The following is a 26,576-nucleotide window of genomic DNA, read 5'->3' on the forward strand; positions in this document are numbered from 1 at the left end:
GCTTGTGACTGACCACCGAAATAAGTTCTGCACTGCCTCCCTTCCAGATACACAGTGGAAGAAACAGAATACAGAACTAGAGCAACGCATAACTGGGCAGTGGGGCTGGCATGCCAATCAGTGTCGGAAAGATGGATTAATCAGGTTAATGCTGGAATGAATAAAAAGAAGAAGAGAAACAAATGTGGCTGCATGTTCTATACACGGACCTACACTTTGTCAGTCAGTAGAAGTTGGAAGTCACAGACAGCTTAACTTAGCTAACAAAACGGCTAAGCACAGGGTAAGGGCAGGAATGTGCTGGATGAAACTAGAATATCTTGTCATCACAGAATGGGAGAAGGTGCTCTCAGTCAGGAGGACACAGACGTTGGCAGAAAGGGTTCTTTTTACCGTCCATATCTGGGACAATTCGAGGACACACAGAAATATGGATGTAAGGCCTGAGGTTTGTGAAGGATATGGGAAGCCTGCATCTTGAGATAAAGAACAGTAGTACAGTTGAGTCACGAAAACTATGCTCATGGAGTTTCCAAAACACTGTGCTTTCATACAGCTACAAAATTTAAACAGTATTCTTAAACCATAAAAATCCTAATGGAGACCTCGCAGTGGTGGCACATGCCTTTAATCCCAGCAGTTTGGAGGCAGAGGCAGGTGGATTTCAGAGTTTGAGGCTAGCCTGGTCTACAGAGTGAGTTCCAGGACAGCCAGGGCTACACAGAGAAATCCTGTCTCAAAAAACAAAAAACAAATCCAAAAAATCCTAATGGAAAATATGTCATAACATACAGAATTAGTCACAGTAAAGTGTCTGTCTTTCCACTCTAAGTCAGCCTGCGTCCTAACAGCCTCTGAACAGTGACTCTACTGACACCATGTGAACTTACAGCCTGAAGGCACAACTGTCCTCCATCAGCTAGAAACAGTCTGTTCTGTATCGCAATCCTGGCCACAGCTGATCCCTGGAGCCATGTGCTTCCAACCTCCTACCCTCATATGGCCTCCTCCTAGCATGTTCTGTGTCTACATTGCCACCCTCTCTGCTCTAGTGTGCTGTGTCTACACTGCCATCCTCTCTGCTCTAGTGTGCTGTGTCTACACTGCCACCCTTTCTGCTCTAGCATGCTGTGTCTACACTGTCACCCTCTGTGCTCTAGTGTGCTGTGGCTACACTGCCATCCTCTCTGCTCTAGCATGCTGTGTCTACACTGCCATCCTCTCTGCTCTAGCATGCTGTGTCTACACTGCCATCCTCTCTGCTCTAGCATTCTGTGTCTACACTGCCATCCTCTCTGCTCTAGCATGCTGTGTCTCTACACTGTCATCCTCTGTGCTCTAGTGTGCTGTGTCTACACTGCCACCCTCTGTGCTCTAGCACGTTGTGTCTACACTGCCATGCTCTCTGCTCTAGTGTGCTGTGTCTACACTGCCATCCTCTCTGCTCTAGCATGCTGTGTCTACACTGCCACCCTCTGTGCTCTAGCATGCTGTGTCTACACTGTCATCCTCTCTGCTCTAGTGTGCTGTGTCTACACTGACACCCTTTCTGCTCTAGCATGCTGTGTCTACACTGTCACCCTCTGTGCTCTAGTGTGCTGTGTCTACACTGCCATCCTCTCTGCTCTAGCATGCTGTGTCTACACTGTCACCCTCTGTGCTCTAGTGTGCTGTGTCTACACTGCCATCCTCTCTGCTCTAGCATGCTGTGTCTACACTGCCACCCTCTGTGCTCTAGTGTGCTGTGTCTACACTGTCATCCTCTCTGCTCTAGCATGCTGTGTCTACACTGTCATCCTCTCTGCTCTAGTGTGCTGTGTCTACACTGCCACCCTCTGTGCTCTAGCGTGCTGTGTCTACACTGTCATCCTCTCTGCTCTAGTGTGCTGTGTCTACACTGCCATCCTCTCTGCTCTAGCATGCTGACTCTGGGTACTGCTGTTCTACACCAGTTCACAAAGTGTGTTGAAAACTCAATGATTGTTCAAACCCAGTCTTCTTTTTATATTCAAAGTTCGTCCTTTATGATTGAAGACTAAACTGTAGCAAACTGTTGACAGAGTTACTGTAAACCCACTGCACATGTCTTGGAAGGACAATTATCAGTACAAATCCTGCAGGAATTCTCCATTCTGGTCCCTCCACATGGCACAGTGCCATATAATATGTTTTTTTATTTTCAGAAAACTCAATGTCTTACTTAGAAACAGCCTGGAAAGCTGGCCCATGGCCTATTTGTAACTGATACTAAAGTTTAAATACCTTCTCAGCAAAGTTATACTAACTTCAAACTACTCCGGGATCAACCATTGAAGTGTTTTTGTTTCGGTCACGACACTAATGAACACCAAATGCTGGAATGTGTTTTAGTGGTCAAGAGCACCAAGGGCTCTCTTAAAAGGAAAGCTAGATCAGCTGCCCACTGCATAACGGAAGACAGATTAGCCAGCACTGACACAGACACAGTCCAAAGACTCAGTACTTCAGTGTGCAATCGAGTATATGAAGGTTTAATTCAAAAAGCCTGCTCAATGAGCCATATTTTTTTTCTATAAAAACACCAAACTCCCACCTTCCAGGCTGCACTTGAAAGCCTCCTTTCTCTCATTTGTTGCACAAGGAACTCGCCCTTCACCTTGATTCCCCGTTACTATAATAAAGCTTAGGTGAAGTCGCTGGGCTTAGCTGTTCCGTCTCAGAAGTCAGTTCAAGCACTGCAGGAGGATTACTACCACTGCACGGGATCCGTCCGAGTGGCAGAAGGATGCAGTCTTAGGAAGCAGTTATGGCGGCTCCTCTGTCTGGCCTGGCTGCGCTTCCCACTCCACGCTGACTGGAGCAGTTACGGCTCCTGCACCCTCACACCATGCCAGGCGAGGCAGCCATCACTGCCAGCGCCATCTGCTTCTTCATCTTCCACTGGTCTCCTTCTTGTCTTGGGATGGCCATTTTGATTTTACCCTTTGGAGCCTTTAATATGGACTTGTCAATACCCAGGGTGTGGATGCTCTACATGTCATCAATCACTAATCACTTGCTTTTATGGGAACAGACTTCAGTTCTTGCTTGCTATTTTTAACCCTGCTCAAAGGGGTGGCTTTTATTTGATTTCTGTCCTTTGTTTAGAGGGGAAGTCTCCTATCATGCCCTATGTCCATGCTTCATTCTAGTATCTGGACATAGATAACTAAGAATTTGTAAGACGTTCCATATAAAAATTTATAGTAGCCAGGCCTGGATACACAGGCCTGTAACTGTATCTACAGAGAAATCTAAACAGGGAGATAGAGTCCAGGGCTTTGTGGGCTAAAGAACAAAGCCTAGCCTGAGCAACAGGGAGAGAGCCTGCCTCAAGATGTTTTCACAGGAGAGGTGGGAAGGGGTGTGGCTCAGGGTAGAGTGCCAGCCTAGTACACAGGAGGCTCTGAATTCAACCCACAGGTTGGGGATAGGGATAAAGACTGACCAAGCTATTTAAAAATGGCTCAGTAAATAAACAGAGCAAATATTGATTCTTAAAATTAAAGCTCAAAGTTTAGAGAGACTTGGTGAGCAGTGTCCATCACCTCAGGTTCCTACACACTTACAAGTGACCCCGTGACCAAGTGAAGAGCACCACGGCCTGTCTTCACATCCTTCCCTGGCTCTGCTTTGTCAGTGTGGTTTGGACGCAGTGTACAGTAGACCGCTGCATGTCTGTAGAAGTCTGTTTTGGCTGATACCTTACATCTGTACATTCCCTAATTAGTTAGAATCGATGAGGTTTATCATGCTATAATTAGATACAAACAGAGAGACTAAAAGTCCTTTAAAGCAAACATGTTGTTCTATGTTACCATGGTATATACCTTGGAAAAATACAAATTTGTACAAAACTCTGCCACTATCCAATGCTTTTGATCACTTATATAAAACAGTTGTTATCAGGCTCCTTATTGTAAAAGGAAAGGGGGATGCGGAAGGAGGAAAATGAAAAACAGTGTGGTTCAGTGTGGTTGGGGGCTGAAGAGAGGACTCCGTTCTTAAAAGTACTCACTGCTCTTGCAGAGGACGAGGTGAGCTCCCACTCCCAGACGGGCGCTCACAACCACCTACGACCACAGTTCCAGGGGTTCCAATGCCCTCTTCTGGTCTCTGCAGGCTCCTGCACACACACACAGTATATATAAACTCATACCAGCATGCACACTACACATAATAATAAACAAGTAAATAGATAAATCTTGTTAAGGCACTTTAGCAGTAGCAACGGAGAGGGCCCAGTGCTGCTCAGACATCTCACTGCTGTGGTTCACTGCAGACACGTTGGCTACGCTGGCTTTTAAACGAAACAGTTTGTCTCATAGATCCCTCTGAGCTTAGACTCTTTGTTGTCTGCACCACCCGTCCTAGAGACTTTCAAACAAACTATAGAGAACTATCTCAGAAGACCCCGAAGGAGAGCTGTAACTAGGAACAGACAAATGTGAGTCTGAGAGGATAACTAAGCCCAACTCACACCCAACCGCAGTTTGAAACTTCAGACTTCTCTCCTTAGCCACACAAGAGGGCAAGGAGCAAAACATCTCCATGTCCTCAAGTACAGTAATTCACAGACAAAAGGCATTGCTAGACTCTGCGCATTCTTGTCAAAATGAAATAGCAATGCGAAACTAACAGTGTATCTAAAATACCAACCCTCCTGGTTCTGACACCATGTGAACTAACAACTGTCTGTTGTATTGCCACTCCCACAACCCCTCTGATTCTGAAAACATACTTAGACACAAACTCCCACACCACCTCTGATGCTCATTCATAGACACAAACAACACTTAACCAAAAAGCTCAAACACCCAGTGTTTCCACACATCCCACACAAATGCACACATGGAGCAAGAGGACGGTGATGGTGCTCTACTGCTCTTCACCAGGTTCCTTTGAAATCGGATGTTTTTATGTTTATGTCCGTGTGTGTGTGTGTGTGTGTGTGTGTGTGTGTGTGTGTGTCAATCAATACTGACTTCTGCTTACTACATAACTTCTTCACACCAAGAAAAACAAGCAGACATCATCTTCAGCAAACCTACAGCTGTTCAGGCCTCCTGGAACTGCCACTGTGTGGAGACTCTCAGCCACCTCCACACCATTACACATGACTTCCTTCGAACTTGGCCACTTCCAGCTGCCTGGTCTCATGCTCTCTAGCCTAGATGATTTAAGTATGGCACACAAAACTTCAGTCAATATAGACAAATGACAAAATAGGATTTAAGAGAAGATTCTATGCTGTAGGAATAAAAAGCTTTCCATCGATTTTAAAAGTAGACAGAAATTGCCCAAATAACTGTCTTCCTCTTTAGCTCTAAGTACCTATATATTTCTCAAATTTAAATATCTATGAAATGAGAAAATACATTCCTAGGGAAAGACTCAGACTTCCAGCATGCCCCATTCCTTGATGGTTAATCCATTGGGGGAAAAATCAGTTGCATCTGTTTGTCTTTGAATTGATTTTTCTTAATTTTCTTTTGTGATGAAATACAGATATATAAAGGTATCATCTTGACTCTTTTTAAGGGTAGTCAAGTGGAGCACAACTACATTGTTTCACAAACTTGCAAAACCAAAACTCTACATCCATTAAACCCGTCTCCATCCCTTCCGTCTCCATCCCTTCCTCCCTGAGCTCTGGCACCCACCACCCTCCCACCGTCTCTGGGATTATGAATCAGGCAGTAGATGGCACAGAGTGACTTTTTAGGACTGTTTACTTCACTTAACACATCTGCAACCTTCATTCATGCTGTACTATTGTTTACATTTCTTCCATGTGAAAGCTAATGGCATTTTGCTGTGTGTAAGTTTATATTTTCTTTCTAGCTACCAATCAGGGGCACTTTCTTTCACATAACGACTATTACAATGCTATGCATATAGCTACAAAATGATTTTTAAGCAATTCTTCAAAAGCTCACAAGACAAGAAGTTTAGAAAACAGACTCATTATGTAGCTTTTAATAAAACACGTTACTTTTCATACAATAAAATTAATAGAAAATAGATTCTTGAAATTTATCTACTTGAGTTACCACTAAGTTCTACTTCTGCATCCAGGCATGAAAGTCTACCACACCACTGAATGGATTCTGTTCCTAAAATGAATACATAAGGCTTTATTATGAAGGAGCCTCCACCAATATCTTCCCCTGGCAAACACGCGTAGTGTTATGAGAAAGCAAAGAACAGTGGCCGGGTTTTCATTAAAACACCCTTACAGCTTCAGGGGAAAACAAACCTGGTTTTGAGACACATTTAATCACATAATCAGTAAGCTGCTTGCTGTTTTAAAATGTCATAGAGGAGCTCGGAAGTCCTGCCTAACACTAGGTAAAAGCTCTTCTGTTTGGGTCGCGGCACTGATGGAATACATCAGATGGCTTCCGTCTGCTTGCACACAGTAACAGGCCGTGTGTTCAATACCCCCAGGCTCTCACTGTGTTTTAGCACCAGTCCCTGCCCCAGAGTGCAGCTATGGAGGACCCACAGGCACGCTACCTTACAGCATCAGCATTCCCAGAGGACTGCTCCACAGACAGTACAGAGCTCAGTCCTCAGTTCCCCAATACTCTCTCCCTTGAAGATATTTCAAGATGGCTTACTATGTTTTAAGTGGAAAGTAAGACAAATACAAAAAGCCATCTATTTACAGGGAATGTTTCCGCTCATGGTCTCACTACATGAATGGACTGCAAAATGATTCTAACAAGATGCCTGCAGTGCTTCTGGAAGTCAGCTGGGGATGCTGACAGTGGCTGTGACATTTGTCAGCATCTACATGACAATACAAATCATAACATAAATCCTAGACTATGAGTTCTAGATTATGATGGCATGCCAAGTAGTAACTCATTTGGGGAAAAAGCTGTACCATACTAATGCAAAAATGTTGGAAAGGGAGAAAAGGGAAGGGTCAGGGGGATGGGGTGGGGGGTAAGGAGCATAGGGAAGGTTCTGTGTTTTCCATGTAGTTTTCCTGGAAGCCTAAAACTAGGAGCCTAAGCAATAAAAACTATTGGTTAATAAAATTTCAAGAAAACTCAGTGAAATTTATACGTAACAAGTATATCAGGAATATTTTATGAGAGATGATTTAGTACTTAAAAGTAATTACAAATAATATAGACATAGTAAGAGATATGTAACTGCAAGACACTCATTCAATAAAGTACTTTGCCTTTTCAAAACATGTTATAAGCCATAATGCACAAATGCAGTCCTGACTGCACTGGAAGCATCTGTAGCAGATCCTGTATCCTTCTCATGATCACCTGCCCGAGGGAGCCAAAGCTTTACCTATGAAATTCAAACACCACAATTATCACTACATCATTATGAAGTTACTCTCCCCATACATAATCTAACTTGCTATTTCTTTTTCTATCAGAGGACAAAAACATGTACCTAACCAGCCTTTATAAAATTTAATTGAGGATTCTCTAAATTTTATATAAGAGTATCCCGAGAATACCTGTTAAGGGTGCAGATGGCTACCTGAGTGTCACTACAGCCTGTTCTCACTTCTATCCCATTCACACCATGGAATCTACCTCACATGTCACTGAAGCCTCCGTTCTCACTGCTAACCCATACACATCACGGAATGCAGTCATCTCAAGAAAAAAATGGAAACATGCCAAATACAGTTATTTTGTATTAATAGGTCAACAGCTTTCCCAGTTGTTAAGCAAATATTACTTCTGCATCAGAAAAACATTTACAATAGTTTATTTTCAAACTGGCTTGATCCAAACACCTGAAATCGTTCAAGTGACTATTTTCAAAATTCAAGGACAGAGGCAGTATGGGTGTGTCTGGTTGTGGACTGAGGACTACAATAGCTGGGTTCAGATCTCAACTGTCTTCTCTGGTTTATTCCACAGAAGGCCATCACCTTACTCTCAGACTCTGCTGCCATATACAGAAAATGAGGATACCAGCATCAGCAACACACAGGTTGCTTTAAGTCCTGAATGAAATAACAACAGAGGCCGGCACACCATAAATAACAGATAAATGTTAGCTCAGAAACAGAGACAGCTGTTACAATGCAGCCCAAGCTGCGAAAACAGGGACACTGGTGCAGGGCCCACGGGGTCCCTGAGGACAGCAGCCCATGCCCAACTTGTCACACAGAAGCTGGCAGTACAGTGCCCACGTAACTATATGAACTGGAAACTCGGCCTGAAAGCCAACAGTCATGCATAGATGCTGCCCTCTGGATGTGAGGCCAGCACAGACCGGATCTTCGAGCCACTGAGCAAGCATGAGCACGCTGCTCCGCCTCCAGGTCGCACTGTCCTGGAGTCTAAGGTGGAGGTGACGCCATTTGCCTCACAAGATAGTTGGGTGAATGAGGAACCGTGTAGCGGGACACCCAGCATCAGTCTGATACATTGTAAGCAGCCATCATCAGTCTGATACATTGTAAGCAGCCAGAATCAGTCTGATACATTGTATGCAGCCAGCATCAGTCTGATACATTGTATGCAGCCAGCATCAGACTGATACATTATACGAAGCCAGCATCAGTCTGATACATTGTATGCAGCCAGTATCAGACTGATACATTGTACGCAGCCAGTATCATGCCTGATACATTCATTGTAAGCAGCCAATCAAAGCACTACTACAGCCATGGTGGTGATGGGTACTTTTATAATCCAAAGGCAAGAGAAATAATCTCAAATTCTCTCAGATACTCTCCTTTTTAAATAATGTTAAAAGTCCACTTATTACATGGAAGTTTTTCCTGAGAACTAGCTGAAGATGTATGTCTTACTTCCTCAAAGTGAAGCTGGGTAAATCAACAGGCAGATACTTTAATCACTGAAATTACCTCACCTATGACTGATAAAATTAACCCACCACCTCCTGGAGTATCACTGCCTCCGGGACTCTAGGGCTGCTGCCCATAGCCAGAGGCTCTTGTAAGCCACACTAATGCTTCAACACTGGCAGCAACAGCTAACTGCTGTTGTCTGTGATGCCCAACCTTCTTTCCTGCTCTGAGTGAGAAAACTGCTCTTGGCATTAATTTAGAGTACAAAAAACAAAATTAGATTTCAGTAAAAAGCCAAGCACAAACGGTTCTATATCATAACCTTGCTTGTGTGCAATGTCTACACTAGACAAACCTACCAGGTTAGAAGTGAGTCATTGGCTGGAGAGGAAGGAGAGCACAATGAGGGGACTCGGGAGTAGAAATGACAAGTGACTGCTATCCATTAAGGAGTGAGACTTTCTTTGCAGAAGTGTTGGAAACTTTCTAAAAGTATGTGCAGTGAAGTATCCTGGAAGTCAATATTCTGGTTGCTTACAACAATTAATTTTTATGGTATATTAAATGCATCTCAAAAACATGTAAAAAAAAAAAACCTGTGAGTTTTGATATGCATTTGGGTTTTCCCTTTTCATGAGTACTATTAAAGCTGCAGGGTCTGATTCTCTACAATGCTCTTTTTTCTTTTTAATAAGTAATGGTAATAGTAATATAGTATATATTTGTGTGTGTATGTATGTATATATATATACATATATATATACATATATACATTGTAAACTTTTCTAAAGTAAAACTATATCACTAATATCAAAAAAAACAGTATCGGTTCCTTCAAGTAATAGATCAAAATATCTAGGTTTATTTCAAATTATGATTTCTCATTTCAGTGATATAATTAACATATGTATCCAGACTTTTTACCTCCTACAAAAGAATCCATGTTTGAAATGCTGGACTAGTGTTTATTTCTGGATTTACAGTCACTAAGAATACACAAAGCAGACAGTATGGTACATTGTACCAACCTGGCCCCCATGGAGCCAATCCACCCACTGGAAGTATTGGCTACTGCTGGCTCATATTTAACACTCGTTTTGGTAACTGCCCTCCCCAAAGGCTTCCCTTGTCCACAGGAAACAGTACTGGAAGCCCTGGGCACGCCGCAGCACCACTCTTCAACCCTTCACTAGTGGTGAGTATGGAAGAAAGGCAATGTGTTGGTGGCCACACCTCAGGCTTTCAGAAGTTAAGAAAAAGCAGTGACCGAGAGGGCCGTGGAAGGCTGGGATGTAGCTCAGGGATGAGAGTGCTTGCCCAGCATATAAAAGACATTTAGAGAGCCACAAAGAATAATAACAATAAATTAAAGCCCCTTATCTAGTGTCAGAACAGGGTCCAGGAATGGAGTCATGTGAGATTGATGAGTGCTCTGAGAATACTCCAAGAGAACAGGACAAGAGTCTCGTGATATCAGCTTTTGCAAAGCACACAGTTCCTCTTGGCGTGTATTTGAGTGCAACAGACAGGAGTGGATTTACTCGGATCACTCATTACTGCTGTTTTGAGACAGGGTTTCTCTGTACAACTCAGGCTGCCCTAAAACTCACTCTGTACACCAAGCTGTCCTCAAACTCAGAGATGCACCTGCCTCTGCCCCAGCGTGCCAGACATAAATGTGTATCACCATCACCCAGCTACTCTTTACCCTCAGAGTACAAACTGTCCGACGCTCTGAATAAAGTTGGCTACTGCATGAGACCTAGTCCGCCTCACCGGCTGCATCCGCCCAGTCCCACTGCCTCCAGACGGGTAACAATCCAGTACATACATCTCAAAGATTTAAATGGTTCAAGTTTATAATTCTAAATGATTGAAAAAGATCAAATCTCAGGCTTAGAAATTTAATTTTTTTTCACTGTTAAAAATATTTATTTTGATAGTTTATCATAAGTGAGTATAGGCTCCACTCTGCCTTAGATGTGTTGAAATGATGTCTCGTTTCGTATCCAGCTGGAGTACACACCTTCTGTGCTGGATTGTGTCCAAATCCAGATGATCAAACAGTCCTTTATCCCCAAAGTAGGCTTAAAACTGATGGTTCAGGCATTCCAGGGTCTGCACCCCTCCTAAATCCCAGGTAAATCACGAGGGGAATAAAGCCCCAGCGGATGGCAAACTGGCCGCCCTTGAAGAGCTGCTGCAACCTCTGTTTAGCTTCTTTGCTCAGCTTCACCATGGTGACGACGGACGAGGAGCCCCCACAACCACGACCGTGTCTGGATCTTGGACAGAAATTTAATTTTTAAAGGGACCACAGGTGATAACACCGCTGGGCTACTAAGAAGCAAATATAAAACTATTCTATGCCGGGCGGTGATGGCGCAGACCTATAATCCCAGCACTCTGGGAGGCAGAGGCAGGCGGATTTCTGAGTTCAAGGCCAGCCTGGTCTACAGAGTGAGTTCCAGGACAGCCAGGGCTACACAGAGAAACCCTGTCTCGATAAAACCAAACCCAAAAAACCAAAAAAAAAAAAAAAAAAAACCTATTCTAGACCCACAGAATTTCCACATAAAAGATGAATAAAAATGACCCATTCAAGATGAGCTTCAAACACTAAACTGTACAATTCAGGCTGGGCAAGAGGCCACATACCTACAATCCCATACCAAAATATGTCAAATGTTTTTATATCCTTGTCTTGATTATAAATTGTATTTCTACATTTCTTTATTAATCTATTATTTCATTCTAATTAAGTATTTTTGATACTATTCAGAATGGCACTATAGAAATTTTCTTCTCTAACTGGTTACTGCTAGCTATTTTAAATCATTTTCCTTATTTAAGAAGCCTTCATTTTCATTTTGTTTTTAGTCAACGTGCATGAGAAACCATCTTCATGATCTTTACACTTGGCACTGTACCCACTCACGCCGTGTAAGAAGCGAGCATTCTCACAGGTTAGGTAGCACTGATGAGCGTCTAGGAGAGGACACCCTGAAGTAGGCACTGGATTATCTCTGGCCTTCACTGCTCGTAAGTGTGTGTTTTAGGTCACTATAACGAGGAAGTAAATACAAGGGCCTAAGTTTACTTTCCCTCACATAACAGTTGGGCAGGCACACAGGTGTCTGAGGTGACCATGACTGTGCTCCAGGAGCAGACTAGCCAGAGGCTCTGCCGACGTCTTCACATGTAGTGTCAAATGAATCAAAGGCTGATGCTTCAGTTCTGGACATTTCACAGCCAAGCAGAAAAGAAAAGAAGACATCTAGGAAAAATGGGTTTTTCTTAAAGAAAATGACTGAAAAAGTTGTCCCCATCTCCTCCTCTTACATCCCAATGACCCAAACCTATACAGCCAATCTGTGCATCTACCTGAGGAACAGAGCTGGGTGGTCATGAGCAAGATAAAACATGGGGCCTGTTGGGATTCTGTTTCTCCGTGAAGAACCACAACCCCCGTCTCAAGTCATCCTGCCTCAGAAGCTGAGGACCAGCCACCTGTCAATCCAGGACACCACTCTGCTTTCTACCTCTGGATTTTATGCTAAAGGACAATAGGAATAGACAGAGAGAAGCAGACACTCACAGATCCATGTGAGGTAATGTAATACACTACATTGGCACTGTGGCACAAGTGGCCTGGTCCTAACCCTGCAGACTGGCATGTCTCAGCACTGTTAATCACAGAGCTTTCTTCTCTGAATGGAAGTGACCCTAAGTATTTCACTCTCGCTCATTCTATGGAGAAATAAAGCCCCAAGACAGATTTACATAAGCTCCCAGTTATTAAAGAAAAGATGTAAGAGATCTGGGGACCCTGGTTCGCCAGTGATCCTTTCAGTATGTCTTCTCCTACTGAAAGTCCATCTTGCTACAATTATAGTTGCTCCCAGAAGCCACATAGGCACAATGGTATTTTTTCCAAGTGTGTGGTGGTTTGAATGGGAAGCGGACCCCATCGGCTCAGGTATTTGAACATTTAGGTCCCAGTTAGCGGTGCTATTCTGGGAGGCTTAGAAGGTGCAGCTTTGCTGGGGGGAAGTCACTGGAGTGGGCTTAGTGACTCTATAGGCTCACCCTAGTTCAAGTTCCCTCTCTGCTGCATGCCTGTGGTTAGGGTGTGAGCTCTTGGGGTCCATACCTGCCTGCACCACGCCTGCCTGTGCCATGCCTGCCTGTGCCATGCCTCTCCAGCAAGATGGACTCTTGTCCCTACAAAATAAACTCGTACATAAGTTGAGTTGGTCATGACATCACATCAAAAAACAAAATAAAAAACCAAACAAGTAATTCTACAAAATGGTAAGGGAGCACTAGAAATAAGTGGACCCTAAACACTGGGCACGCACTGCCACTTCTGTGTGTTTACTGAGACTGCAAAAAATGTTATCTTTGAACCAACTATATGGAATTAAAGGAAGAAACCCTCACGGCCACATCTTCTCAGTAGGAATATTTCCAAAATCTAGTACTTTCATCTACCTGACCTTCCTAAGCACTGAGATCGTAGGTGTCATGCAACTACATCTTGTGAAAATAAAATAACTTAATCCTAACTTCTTGTCTTAGTCAGGGTTTCTATTCCTGCACAAACATCATGACCAAGAAGCAAGTTGGGGAGGAAAGGGTTTATTGAGCTTACACTTCCACACTGTTGTTCATCACCAAAGGAGGTCAGGACTGGAACTCAAGCAGGTCAGGAAGCAGGAGCTGATGCAGAGGCCATGGGGGGATGCTCCTTACTGGCTTGCTTCCCCTGGCATGCTCAGCCTGCTCTCTTATAGAACCCAGGACTACCAGCCCAGGGATGGCTCCACCCACAAGGGGCCTCCCCACTTGATCACTAATTGAGAAAATGCCCCACAGCTGGATCTCATGGAGGCACTTCCCCAACTGAAGCTCCTTTCTCTGTGATAACTCCAGCCTGTGTCAAGTTGACACACAAAACCAGCCAGTACACTTTTTCTCCTTGTTCTTATCTTCTGGCTTAGGAAATGATCCTAGTACCAAACCTGTTCCCAGAAAATAGAACTCCTCAATTCTTTTAGACCAAAACTCATATCACTGGTACTACAAGCAGTGTCTGCCATCACGTTATGCTAAGTACAAAACAGAGCTCTAAGGCAGGTGTGACGGCTCACAGCTGACACCAGCAATCAGGACGCTGAGGCAGTTCTCATCCAAAGCAGTCTGCACTTCTAAAGGGAGACCCTGTCTCAAACAAGCAAGCAAGCAAGCCAAAACAAAGTCTACGCAATCCACATAGGTAAGCTTAACAAATGGCAAAATTGCCTAAATGAAACATACATTTCTAGCACATTTTTTTTCTCCTCAATGAGATTATATCAAAGAGTTCAGCTTTTTGTTGCTTCACAGAAAACATTAATGTGCAGAAAATTTTGTGTTTGTTAACTGCACACATGTTCCACATCGGTTCCATGAAGAGGAGCTCACACTCCCTGCTGCCTAGTGGCGCCCCAGGGTGCAGCCGCAGGACATTGTGTGTCCTCAGTCTGTGCATCTTGATTGACAGACATATAAGGGTGTAATTATGTACAGTTCAGGATACCTGACATGATAGAGGACCATGTTATAAGTGTAGGTATTGATTACACTAGACTTTTCCATAGTATTCTACTAACATAAAAAGGTTCCCTGTAAAACAGGCACTGTGTTACAAACAGCATTCATAGAGCATGCAGCTCTATGCAGAAGTCCTATTTGTACTCGACTTACTATCATGTTTATTTACCATGGCCTTAGGAGCAAAAGCCCACACTGTGTGTGTGTGTGTGTGTGTGTGTGTGTGTGTGTATATATATATATATATATATATGTCATATAGTTAGTTGCACACATAGCATGTTATACCATGTAGGTATGGGTATATACATTCTATGGTCATGCCACAAGTGACCCACTGATACGCTTTCTGACACTATGCCTGCCCCAAAGTGATACAAAGTGAACATTTAAAAATCATCTGGAGAAACTTACATATTTACAAGGCAGTGACTTGATGCATACCGTAGCTCACCTTTAAAGTCTCCACTCACTATCTGCATCGCATAGCACAATGTCGGTGATCACAGTACAAACTATATTACCACATTTTTTTTTTAATAAAAGACAACAAAACAATCTCCAGTAACAGGTGCATATGCAGGGCTGGGGAATAGCTCTGTTAGTAAGTGCTTACCTTGAAAACATAAGGACTTACATATGACCCCCAGGAACACACATTTAAAAACTGAGGCAAGGAGGCACAGGTTGGTAATCCTAGAGCAGCTAAGGTGGGCAGGGATCCCTGGGGCTCATTAGCTAGCAGGCCTAGCCAGGTTAGAGAGTTCCAGGACAGAAGAGCTCTGACTCAAAGGAAAAAGTAGGTAGTGCTGAGAAACAGCTCTGGAGGTTGTCCTCTGACCTCTGCATACACTGACCACACACACACATACACCCACATTCATGTGCATCTGCACATACACATGGACAAAAGGAATGATAGCTACGTTTTATAGTGTGGTTGGGTCCCATTTAGTTCAAAAAGACTATTAACACCTGTGTTAAAGACAATAAAATTAGCCTGGAGATGTAGCTCTGTGGTTGTGCCTATGCTTTGGATGTATATGGTCCCAGGTTCATTTCCAGGCATCTCCAAGTGTATACTTAAGCCGGGCAGTGGTGGTGGCGCACGCCTGTAATCCCAGCACTCTGGGAGGCAGAGGCAGAGGCAGGTGTATTTCTGAGTTCGAGGCCAGCCTGGTCTATAGCATTAGTTCCAGGACAGCCAGGGCTATACAGAGAAACCCTGTCTCGAAAAAACCAAATCCAAAAAAAAAAAAAAAAGGTAAGCATTGAAAAAGAAATTACCTCTTTTTCAATGATGCTGTTGTGACAGTTGGTACTTCAATTACTACACATGATTCAACGGGCAAGATGGGTCTTTATCCTCAGAAACCTACGAGAGAAAAATACATCTTAAATTTAGTTTCCAATGACTGAATCCACACAACTGACGTCTGGAATGCTCGTATCATACCAGGGGAACTTACCATCAGACAGTATAAAATAGTTACACCATGATTGTTAAGCAAAAGCAGGAACACTGTACCACATACACTGCATGTATTATTCTCCACCCTAAAAACAATTCTACAAAGTAAATAATATAATCTACTTTGTAACTGAAAAAAAAAAATCCAAAGTCAGCAACCTGCCCTATATCCAATTGCCCATGTATAATATCAAATCATTCTTTCAGAAAAACTAGATAGAAGGTTACAGTTAACCTACTAAAAGGAATTATAAAATTATCATCAGAAACTATGACTTACCTATGTCCCTATAAGAACAATGACTTAAATTTATAAATGTTAAAAACAGACCATGCCAGGCAGTAGTGGCACATGCCTTTAATCCCAGTACTTGGGAGGCAGAGGCAGGTGGATTTCCGAGTTCGAGGCCAGCCTGGTCTACAAAGTAAGTTCCAGGACAGCCAGGGTTACACAGAGAAACCCTGTCTTGAAAAAACAAACAAACAAAAACCCACAACCCTGCCATTATAAAAGCCCACAGTCTGGATTCCTTCCATGCAGAGGCTTTATGTGCACTGTCTAGCTGTGACGGATTTCTCAATACTAAGATATGAGGTATGTCTCTTGGCACAGAAGATTAAGTCTAACCTGTGACACTGCAGCTTACCAATGTCATCTACAAAGTTCACGCTGGAGAACAGTGTGATTAAGTTACAAGGCAAAAATCACATAATATTTTAAGAAGTCTTCACGTGATCCAATATCACACGAGGCCAAATTCATAGCTGTTGAGAGTGGGGGCCATTGCTGATCTGATTCTTCTTTACTTCCAGAGACCGGGCCCTAGAGGACTGGGTTCTCCAGCGAGCTACAGAGCAGGGTACCACACTCCGCCCATCCATGCTTTCAGAGATGGCAGATGGTTAATAAAACAAAAAAATAAATAAATAAAAATCAAATAGGAATAGATAAAACAAAAACCTATAAAAGTTTTTAACTTAGAAATGGAATACTCTGGTTCTGGGCACAGTACAAACAAGGCCCCCGTCCCTCAGAGCTGTCAGATTCCTGATCGTTGATGGTTTTGTGGGCACAGGTCAGGTGCACAACAAGCCACAGGATTTGGATTTTTGGATCCAAGATTCTCAGGTGATAAAAACCTATGCAAATATTTCAAAATTCAAAGAACTCTGAAATCTGAAACACATGTGTCCCCAAATGACAATAACATCTTCCAATGACTCCAGTCAGTTTGCCAGTGATGTGAGACATGGGGCCCTTGGAAGTTTATGAATTGCCTTAAACAATTCTAGTTTATGACTTGCTTTAAACCTCACTGCAACCGCCCACAGTAAGAAGGAGTGGTCACCACTGACTAGTGAGGAAGCAGATTAAGAAACACTGTATCCATGTCTGGGGGGCACAAATAAGAAAAAGCTCAAGTTGAAACCTAGGCCTTCCGGCTCTAGGTTGACTACACCCAAAGTCTCTGAAGGAAAATGTCTCTGGTTTCCATTAAGTGAATTCACAGCTCAATCATAACCTCTGAAATGAAGACCTCATAATCCATCTATCAAACCACAGTTTCAGTCAGGACAGAGCAGCCGTTATATGAAGAAAGACGACAGCAGCCAAGGGCAGATGCCAGGCAAGGCTGGTGGGCAGCAGGACCAGCCTTTCCTATCCCTTCCAGGCCAAGCCCACTCCTCACATGCTCCATCCTGCAAGAGTCTGAACTACACTGTCAACAGCATGGGACAGTGAACGACTATGGTTATCTTACGTAGGATGCTAGGGAGTGGTTATGGGATATGCAAAGACCAAATGTCATCAGTCCAAAATCAGACATATACAAGTATCCTGAATAGAGTGAAGTCATCTCAAACACTTACACCCCACTTTTTCAGGCTGGGGATACAGCTGAGTTGAAAGAGTCTTAGCTTTGCACTCATGAGGTCCTGAGTTAGATCCCTAACACTGTGGGTGACAGGGAGGTGTCTGCTCCTAAAGACTATTAGGGATATATCCCAATCCCAGTCTGTAATAAGCTGTGAAACTATGCCTCTGCCTACCCAGCATCATGCTTTTCTAAATCTTTTCTGGTTATGAAATCAACAGGAACAATAAGTGTGTACTTTGTATGCAGAAATCACTCCTCACTCCACCTTGTCTTCACAAAGCTAAAAATGCCAAACTTGCAATGTGTCCACACCATCCTTTAACCCCACAGATGGTATAAGTATTCAGACAATGATTTTGGGGGTAGGGCAGTCTTTGGATTTTAAATTTAATATGGCTCAATTAAAATTAAAAATATAATCTAAATTATAGTCTCTTATTTTTAACTTACAACTAAATTAAGCAGTATCCACAAGAAATTAAATGATAAAAAGCATTCTGCGTTTTTAAAAATCTCAACTGAAAAGCTTTTGTGTGTGGGAGTGCTAAAAATTGAGCCTGAGGCTTTATACTCTATTAAACCAAACCCTAAATCCATCACCTAAAAAACCTTATGAAATACAAAATATTTGTTAGTGATGATAAAAAGCTTTCTATATATCTTATAATCAGTTGGCCAAATTGAAAGTTCTTGTAATAGCTTCTTAGATCATAAACATTAGAATAGTTGATAAAACTCAATGACTTGGCAGTTTTATCATCATAGACAGGTCCAGACCTAACGGCAAGCATTAAATTTCAAAGTTACGAAGTCATTATGGCATCAAGCATTGAATCAGGACTTAAATACACCAGTTTAGGCCCCTAAGGAGTTATGATCTTGCCTGCTGCAGTATTCTTCCTAGCTGGCACCTGGAGCACAACCAATATACAACTAGCTGTCAAGTAAATGAATGATCACTTCACTATTTCACAATCATTAGCACACTCAAAGGCCTCCATGATGAGGTTCTGTCTTTTAGAACCCTTCTAATAGGCATCCCAAATACTCTAGCCAAACTGGTGCCTCAAACATATCCTGCCATCTGTCACCTCTGCTCAGACTCCCTCTTCAAGTCATACTACCCCACCTCAGCGCCCTCATCCTATCTAGCCCCCTGGGGGACACTACTTCATGAAGTTGCTCCGTATTTCTGGTTTGGGGTACTATCTCTTCATCAGAACCAATACGACACTGGCATTCCACAGCGGGTTTCTATATCCACTCCTACATGAGCTGAAGACACCATTACTCTCTAAGCTATTACTCTGCCGAGTCACCATGCTTTCATACGCTTTTCCTGATTAGGCTATCAACAGTAATAACAAATACACCTCTACGCCATCTTTGCAGAGATCACACCTCACTCTCTGTGTGTGGTTGTCAGATACAAAATCCTGCTCCATCACCCCTGAAGTAATCTTCCAGTGCTTTACACGTCATCACACTGTGAACGTTAATTCACAACTCCACGTGTATGCATCTATAGACACATAGATGACAACTTTACAATGCTTGATCTGAAATGGCATTTCATAATACTAAATTCTCAATCAAGAAGCAGGCACATCAACACAAAAGGGTCAGCGCACTAAGGGTTCTGTACACCTACCATGTAAACCTATTCTGAAAAAGAAAGGACCTGGACACCAAAGACACACAAACATTCCAGGCATCCAAGTCCATGTGCCGATTTTAGCAATTTTAGATCGTTTTTTTATCAACTCAAACATCTAATGATCAACCCAGCCTAAGCCTAAAGCAGAACACACAGAAATACAATCCAGAAAATACAATACCACCTCTGAAAGAGGTGTTCTTATAAATAAAATATGAGAACTTCAGCTGAACGATTAACTGTTGATGGCAGGGACTGTGTAGGAGGACCACCCAACCTATAATACAGTAATCTCAAAGAAAGGAAGGAAGGGGGAAGAGGAAGAAGAGGAGGAAGAGGAGGAAGAGGAAGGGGAGGAGGCCCTGACACCTATTCACAAGCTGTATAATGTTCTTTTCATAAGTCCACTTACAAAGAGTTCTTTGAAACTGTCTTGAGTTCATGGATAAGTTATATGACTTGCAAGACCTGGAGGTCAAGCCAGTGACACAGCGGATCACACAGTCCAGGAAAAGTCAAACAGCTGACTGTGCAGATGAGTGAACGTGCCTGACTCTTACTTAGCATCACACTACAGAGCGAACCATTGGCCTTTGAGATGCTCATCTTTCTATCAGCATGAACTTAAAACCATGGCACCAAAGCACCAAATTGGTACCACCCACTGGGGATATATTGTTCCGATTTTGGTATGCAAAACATCTTACATAGATAACAATATTACAAGATTATATTGAACAAAGTTCTATGAAATACTGCTCTCAAATTATCTTCTACTCCAGGATGTCCTCCTAAATTTGCTGCTAAATGAGGCACTATTTCTCCCTTTCTACAGGAAGAAAGTTAGTACACTGGGTGCTGAAGAGGAACGGTGGGCTGGGCTGTCGGTGTGTGCTGCTTGCATCCTAGGCGGTATTTTTGGAAATGATTTTCTTTTCAATAAAAATCTCTTATAAATATTTTATTTTAAAAAACTATTTTGAGCCTAAAATGCCTCCAGAAATATATTTAAAATATCACTTATAGGGAATTTGCAAAGTAAGGTTATCATATTTTAAAAGCTTCATTAAGAAGCTAAATCCTCAGAACAAACTCTGCAAAATTCCAATACAAATAAGTTCTGACATGTTTGTGGTAATTCCAGCCTTAAAGTCATAAGTGTTCTTCAGAGCATTTGCTCCACCTGAGCTTCAAAGCACAGGCTCTCAGGCCCAAAATAAGTCACGAAGCCTGTTCACCTCATAATAGGATGCACAGGAAATGACACCTCTTCCCTTTAAAGGTCCGCCCTCAGATTGCTGTTCTCCTCTTCCTTACTAAGGAAGGCAGTAAAGATTCCAACAGGAGACGTTTTCAAAAGTTCTTTTGGAAGTCATGTGGAGTTCCTTCTTCCACCATGTTTATTTTGTGTCTCTCAATGAAAATGGTTTTGCAGGTCCTAGAATATTTGACTAAAGTAAGTGAAAAGCCCTCTCACACACCACTACTCCACTACCTTGATTCAATACAGAAAACTCCAAGGAAGCAGAGGACAAGGTGGCCTTGTTTCTATTCCTAACATGGTGGGTCGCAGTACGGAGTACAGGATCCCTGCTTCTCGGTAAACTGCTGGTCAGAAAGGCTCCAGAGGCCACCTAAGGAACACAGGCTGGTACCACTGCCCGTGCTTGCCGTACAAACCTAGACGGGGCAACCAACCGCTTTCTACATGGATGTGAGGCCCAGTGCACAGGAGAAAATCCACGCCTGCAACTGTGTCTTAGGCTTTCTATAGCTGTGAACAGACACCATGACTTGACAACTCTTATCAAGGAGAACATTGAATTGGGGCTGCCTTATGGTGTCGGACGCTTAGTCCGTCATCGTCATAGCAGGCGGACACGGTGCTGGAGAAGAAGCTGAATTAAATCTTTGTTTTCAACGTATAATAAAGTCAGAAATAAACTACAATAAATGTTCCAAGGTTAGAAAGCACGAGAAAGCACACATCTAGTGACAAATGCCCATAGCCCCAACTCTGAGCACGAGGCAGACTAGAAAGACATAAAATTACGGGGACATGGGAAGGGAAGGGAACCTCCCTGGGGACTCCGGCCGAAGCCTCTTGCCAACCGAGCATCAAGAATTTTAATACAACTAACAACATTTGCTTAAGGCCTTTCTTTGAGCTGTAATTTTCTAGCAATTTCACCAGAAACCCCATTACAGTAAAAGACACATGGCAAGCCGGTGCGCACCCCAGTGGGCTTTCCCGGCCACAGTTCCATCAACAGCATGTCCAGGCCCTCTGCAATCTCAATTATTGAGGAGACAAAAAGATGAGGAGAGAGGCCTTAGAAGTCCACTGAATAATGGATTATGGACGCTTCCAGAATCCTACGTGAAGTCACGACCAGAACACCTGGAGGGCAGCTCTTCTTGAAGAGGCCACCCACGCTCTCGGGAGTGCTCAACTGCCCCGAAGCGCCTTTCTGCTTTCAATGAACCCAAGTCTGCTTCATCCACTCATCCTGAACTTTCCCTCATGGAAGCCACAGATTTACCTGGGTTTTCCCTGAAAAGAAAACCTAAGGGGACTGAAGTTGCAAAGGCGAGAGTGAGGAGCTGAGTTCAGCCCGCGCTGCCGACATCCAGGAGTTTTCCAGGAATCGCTACTACAGTGATGCCCTGACCCACACCTAGCTGCTCTGCTCTGCTCTCCTCGTGGCTTCCGTGCTATGTCTGCTTCTTTGTGACCTTTTTTTGACCAACGACCCACATAACATTTAATAAGAAAATACCACTGGGACCAAATACTAAAATCCCCTAGAGTTACCAAACCCCATTCACGGGTCAGATGGTACTGCTCAGTTTGTCCAAAAGGACGTCGCCCACAGTAAGGACTGCAACACCAATGTCCTAAGCCACTCTAATGCTTCTAAGGGAGCTTCCTGAGTTCCTGTAAAGGAGACTCTAGTGCTAACCTCATTACCTGAATTGAGGTTCCTAAAAGACTAAAGGGACCTTCAAGCTTCTGAATACAACAACCTGAAGCTATACCTCTGTCACCTACACAGCTGAGGAAGAGGCAGAGGCAGCAGGAGGGGAAGGGGTATCTTGGTACCAGCTTGAGACCCTGCCCTGGACTACAAAAGTAGATCTCTGACAGCCTGGCCAACATAATAAGGTCTAAAGCCAACATGCCCTGCTGGCATCAGCAGGTGAGATTTTAGGAAGGGGGGTGTTGAAAATCGGTGAGAGGAGGCCATACCTAAGGGTGTGCACACTGTGCAGAGCCTGAAACCATCCCACATAAAGCTCCACAGCAGAGCAAACGCAAAAGTGACTGTCTTACAGACGGAATGCATACAAGAATGATCAGGGGAAGAAACAGGTTGAACGGCAAGAGCTAACTCTAAACTCTGCTATTTCTGAGGCTAAAAGATGAAGCCTGGAGAATTATAATAAAAATAGGTGACATCGTAGGAAGTTGAACTTACTGTCCATCAGAGTAGGAACAGAGCTGCAAGAGGCATTTGTTTGGCCGGCATGGTGCTGATACAGATATCCAGCAGGGGCAAAGATGGCTAGCGCTGGGTATCTTGGAAGCTATGACTCAGCAAAAATAGGGGGGGGCAGCTAACACCAGTGTCTGGAAAACCCAAGAGCAAACGGTAGTGTAATCTGTTATAAAACAATTCCTGGCAGAGGCTACTTTTATGTGATTCTGGATAAATATGGCCTTGAGCTCGGAGCCAAGCACTTTGATCTCTGCCAGCAAGCCTGTGTATGTCTGCCTGGAAGGCCTGAATATTTACCTCTGTGTGGCCTGTGTGCCAGTCTGCCTGTGTGCTTATGCCCACCTTTGTGTGGTCCATGTGCTAGCTTGTGTCTGGGTACCTGCCAGCATCTGCTTGCCTAACAGTCTGTGTGGCAACCACCACTCAGAGTGAGTGAAATATGTTTTATCTGGCCATGATGCCTAAATCCTCTTCAATCCCCAGCCTCCGGTGACCCTCCTCCTCTCCTGGCACTGGAGCCTGAACTCCAAGGCGAGGAATAAAGGTTGTCCTTACATCTAGATTTTACGAATATTGACATCCCTGAGGTAAACTAAAAAGGGATTGGGGGGGGGGGGACAAAAAAACTTCTTGAAGAGTTGAAGGAGAATAAAACAGAGAAGAGGAAAAGGAAAAAAAAACAGGAGAGGGGAGGGGTGAGGACAGAGGAGAGGGGAGGGAAGGGAAGAAGAAGGGGAGAGGAGAGGAGGAGAGGGGAGGGGAGAGTAAGGGAAGCAAGGGGAGAGGAGAGGACAGGAGAGGGTAGGGAAGAGGGAGTGGAGAAGAGGGGAGGAGAGAGGAGGGTAAGGGAGGGGAGGAGAGGGGAGAGGACAGGAGAGGACAGGAGAGGATGAATTCAGACATTGGAGTCAGATAGTCCTGTACTTCTAGTTTTGCTTACATTACTTCTAACCACAGACATCTATCTACTTGGGGGGTCTGCCTTTATAAAAACTCAGGCCTAGAGTGATATGTAAGCACACACTATACCTAGGACATCACACAGCACAAAGGTGCAAATGTCTTCTCCTGACTTTTCATTTACAACACTGCAGGGTGTTGTAAAAAGATGATCTTCTGTTTCCAACACTCAATTCTATTACTATCAGGAACACTACCCAGAACTCAGTTACACGCATGTCTCCATGACTCTGCACACTTGTTATTCAGGATCGGGACATTCTAAACAGAAGTATCTTACATCACGTTTATCACATGTTCCAAAAAAAAAAAAAAAAAAAAAAAAAAACTATGCTTAAATATTTAGACTTGGGGCTGAGTCATGGTTCAGCAATTAAGAACACTTGCTGCTCTTCTGAAAGTCCCAGGTTCTGTGCCCGGAACCCACATGGCAGCTTACAACCATCTGCAGCTCCAGCGCCAGCTGCTCTGATGTTCCCTTCTAGCCTTCACATGTACCAGGGAAAGCTACACACATGACATACATACATATAAGCAGGCAAACATTCACAGAGATAAAAATAAAGTTTAAATTGTTTAGATTTCCAGATTAAGTTCAATGTGTCATAAAAGAAAAAGACCCTTCCATGGCAAGACTGCATATAAGACTGCATAAGTTACTAGCTATGTGCTAGCCAACTAAGCCCTCTCCCCTGAATTCATATTAATGATGTGCAATGCAACTCAGTTATTTAAATTTGTCAAAACTAAAAACAAAGACGCAAACTCAAAATACAAGAAAATAGTATATTGTAAGAACATTACTTTATTTTAAATTATTCTATCTGCCTATATCTCTGTCTCTGTCTCTCTCTGTGTCTGTCTCTCTCATATGCTCGTGTGTGTATGTGTGTGTGTGTGTGTGTGTGTGTGTGTGTGTGTGTGTGTGTGTAAAAGAGAAAGCAGGGTGAGACCCCACCTGTGCAGAGGTCAGAGGAAACAGCCATGTGGAGTCGTGTCTGTCCCTCCGCCTGTGTGTGAACTAGGGTGATGAGGAACATCCAGCACCTTTACCCACAAAGCCATCTCGCAGGCCTCTGAAGATCATCTTACTTTATAAAGCTAAAAAGTGTGCTCCAAACCTTAAAAGAGTCTAGCAAAAGCACTGTAGGTCAAGCATGCCCCAGTAACGGTGCGCAGAAGCTGACCGTGAAGACAAAGTAAAAGAGCTTTAACTCAACAATCCGCTCGCAGTCCCAACCTTAGATCAATGTGTTTTCTCTGCTTCACAGGATGCTGTGCGGCTCTACCGTCTACTTGTATTTTTAAAACAAAACTTAATTTCTATATGCATATACAAGAAACTACACCACCACCACCCCAAATAGAGTATCTCCAGAAAACTCACTAACTGCTGTCACCTAGTGGAGAAGACCGGCTTCGCCCGGTGGCCCCACCCAGTGGCCCAGGCAGTCACCCAAGCAACAGGTCTTCTGAGCCTGGGGGATGCTCAGAAACCAAGTGACAAGCACTAACACCTAAATGAGCATTTATTACAAGAGAAATGGAAAGTCCAGCTTGCATATACAGATTCTCATCAGAAATGACATGGGGGATTTTATAGGCAAGTCTTAAGTAAGGCCGTGTTACGCATACGACTGGAGGCATCTGCTCAATGGACACAGAGCTACAAGTAGCTAAATCCTGGACTTCAGGTTGCCTGGATTCAAATCCCAGTCCCAGTAATTACTGTGGGCAGGGAAGGCTATTTACCCTCCGTAAACCTCCGTTTCCGTGTCTGGAAAGCCGGATAACGGCTCTTACAGGGATTGTAGTACATGAATAAGCCATGACAGATGGAAACCCCGTGATGAGCACACACCACACGGTTAACAACTCTTGGTAGTCTTCTAATTAAGGCTAACATCTATTATAAAACAGGTAAGAAAATCCAAGCACCTAAGCAATGGTTAATAAATCATACTGCAGTTGCTCACATCCTAACACCCGTCCCTCACACAGTCGGCAAGCACCGAATCATGAAAGCCACAAAGTGGGTCACTGTTTAAAAGGTCACTACTCAGTAGAGGCCAGAGCTCAGCTGACTAGTGACCATTCTGTGGCACTGAGGGCCACATATCTCATTATGCCGTGGCTGAATCTATCCGAAGAGAAAAACATTTGGGTAAATCAACCACGCAACAGTCAAAAGAAACCAAAAAGAGCCAACCATTTGGTAAAGTACAGTACTTCAATCCATCCCTCAAATCCCTTACTTGCATGGGGAAGAGCGAAGGACAGGGTGACAAGACATTAGACATGAGCAATGCAAAACACCTTAGCTCCTCGGGGTTCATCTACTAAATGAGTACTGAATGCAAGTAGTCCTAAATGTTACATTTGGCCTTTAAGGGGTGCTTTTAAAGATTAGTTTTTTATTATGAGTATGCGTGTGAATGTGTGCAAGGAAACCAGAAGAGGCCACTGGATCTCCTGGAGCTGGAGTGACAGGTCATGGTGAGCTGTCATGTGGGTGCTGGGAACTGAACCTGGGTCCTCACACACACACACACACACACACACACACACACACACACACATTCTTAACCCTTACCCATCTCTCCATCCCTTTAAATTAATTGTTAATTTAACCAATTAGGACTAGGGCTCTAGCCCAAGGGTAGGGCATGTTTCTAATACCCATGAAACCCTG

General features: G+C 43.5%; 2 protein-coding genes across 3 annotated transcripts in view; both read right to left on the reverse strand.

The window, feature by feature from the left end:
• The window catches only part of Disp1 (dispatched RND transporter family member 1), a 143,293-nt gene that overhangs the window by 111,540 nt on the left and 5,177 nt on the right, over positions 1 to 26,576 (reverse strand). The window contains exons 2-3 of one of the 2 annotated variants that reach the window (XM_052200370.1): positions 15,704 to 15,791; positions 4,037 to 4,144 (exon numbers count right to left, since the gene is read on the reverse strand). The gene's annotated coding sequence lies outside the window, so the exon portion shown is untranslated. The remainder of the gene's footprint in view (positions 1 to 4,036; positions 4,145 to 15,703; positions 15,792 to 26,576) is intronic. The other variant, XM_052200369.1, reaches the window with a different exon arrangement.
• LOC127697323 (mitochondrial import receptor subunit TOM7 homolog) lies at positions 10,736 to 11,106 on the reverse strand. The gene has a single exon (XM_052200372.1). It carries the CDS (start codon positions 11,058 to 11,060, stop codon positions 10,893 to 10,895), a length of 168 nt encoding a protein of 55 aa, XP_052056332.1. The 5' UTR covers positions 11,061 to 11,106; the 3' UTR covers positions 10,736 to 10,892.

The sequence above is a fragment of the Apodemus sylvaticus genome, chromosome 12 (assembly GCF_947179515.1).
Source record: "Apodemus sylvaticus chromosome 12, mApoSyl1.1, whole genome shotgun sequence".
Lineage (NCBI taxonomy): Eukaryota > Metazoa > Chordata > Mammalia > Rodentia > Muridae > Apodemus > Apodemus sylvaticus.

Excerpts from the sequence above, each read along its gene's own strand:
- LOC127697323 (XM_052200372.1), bottom strand. The coding sequence starts at position 11,060 with ATGGTGAAGCTGAGCAAAGAAGCTAAACAGAGGTTGCAGCAGCTCTTC.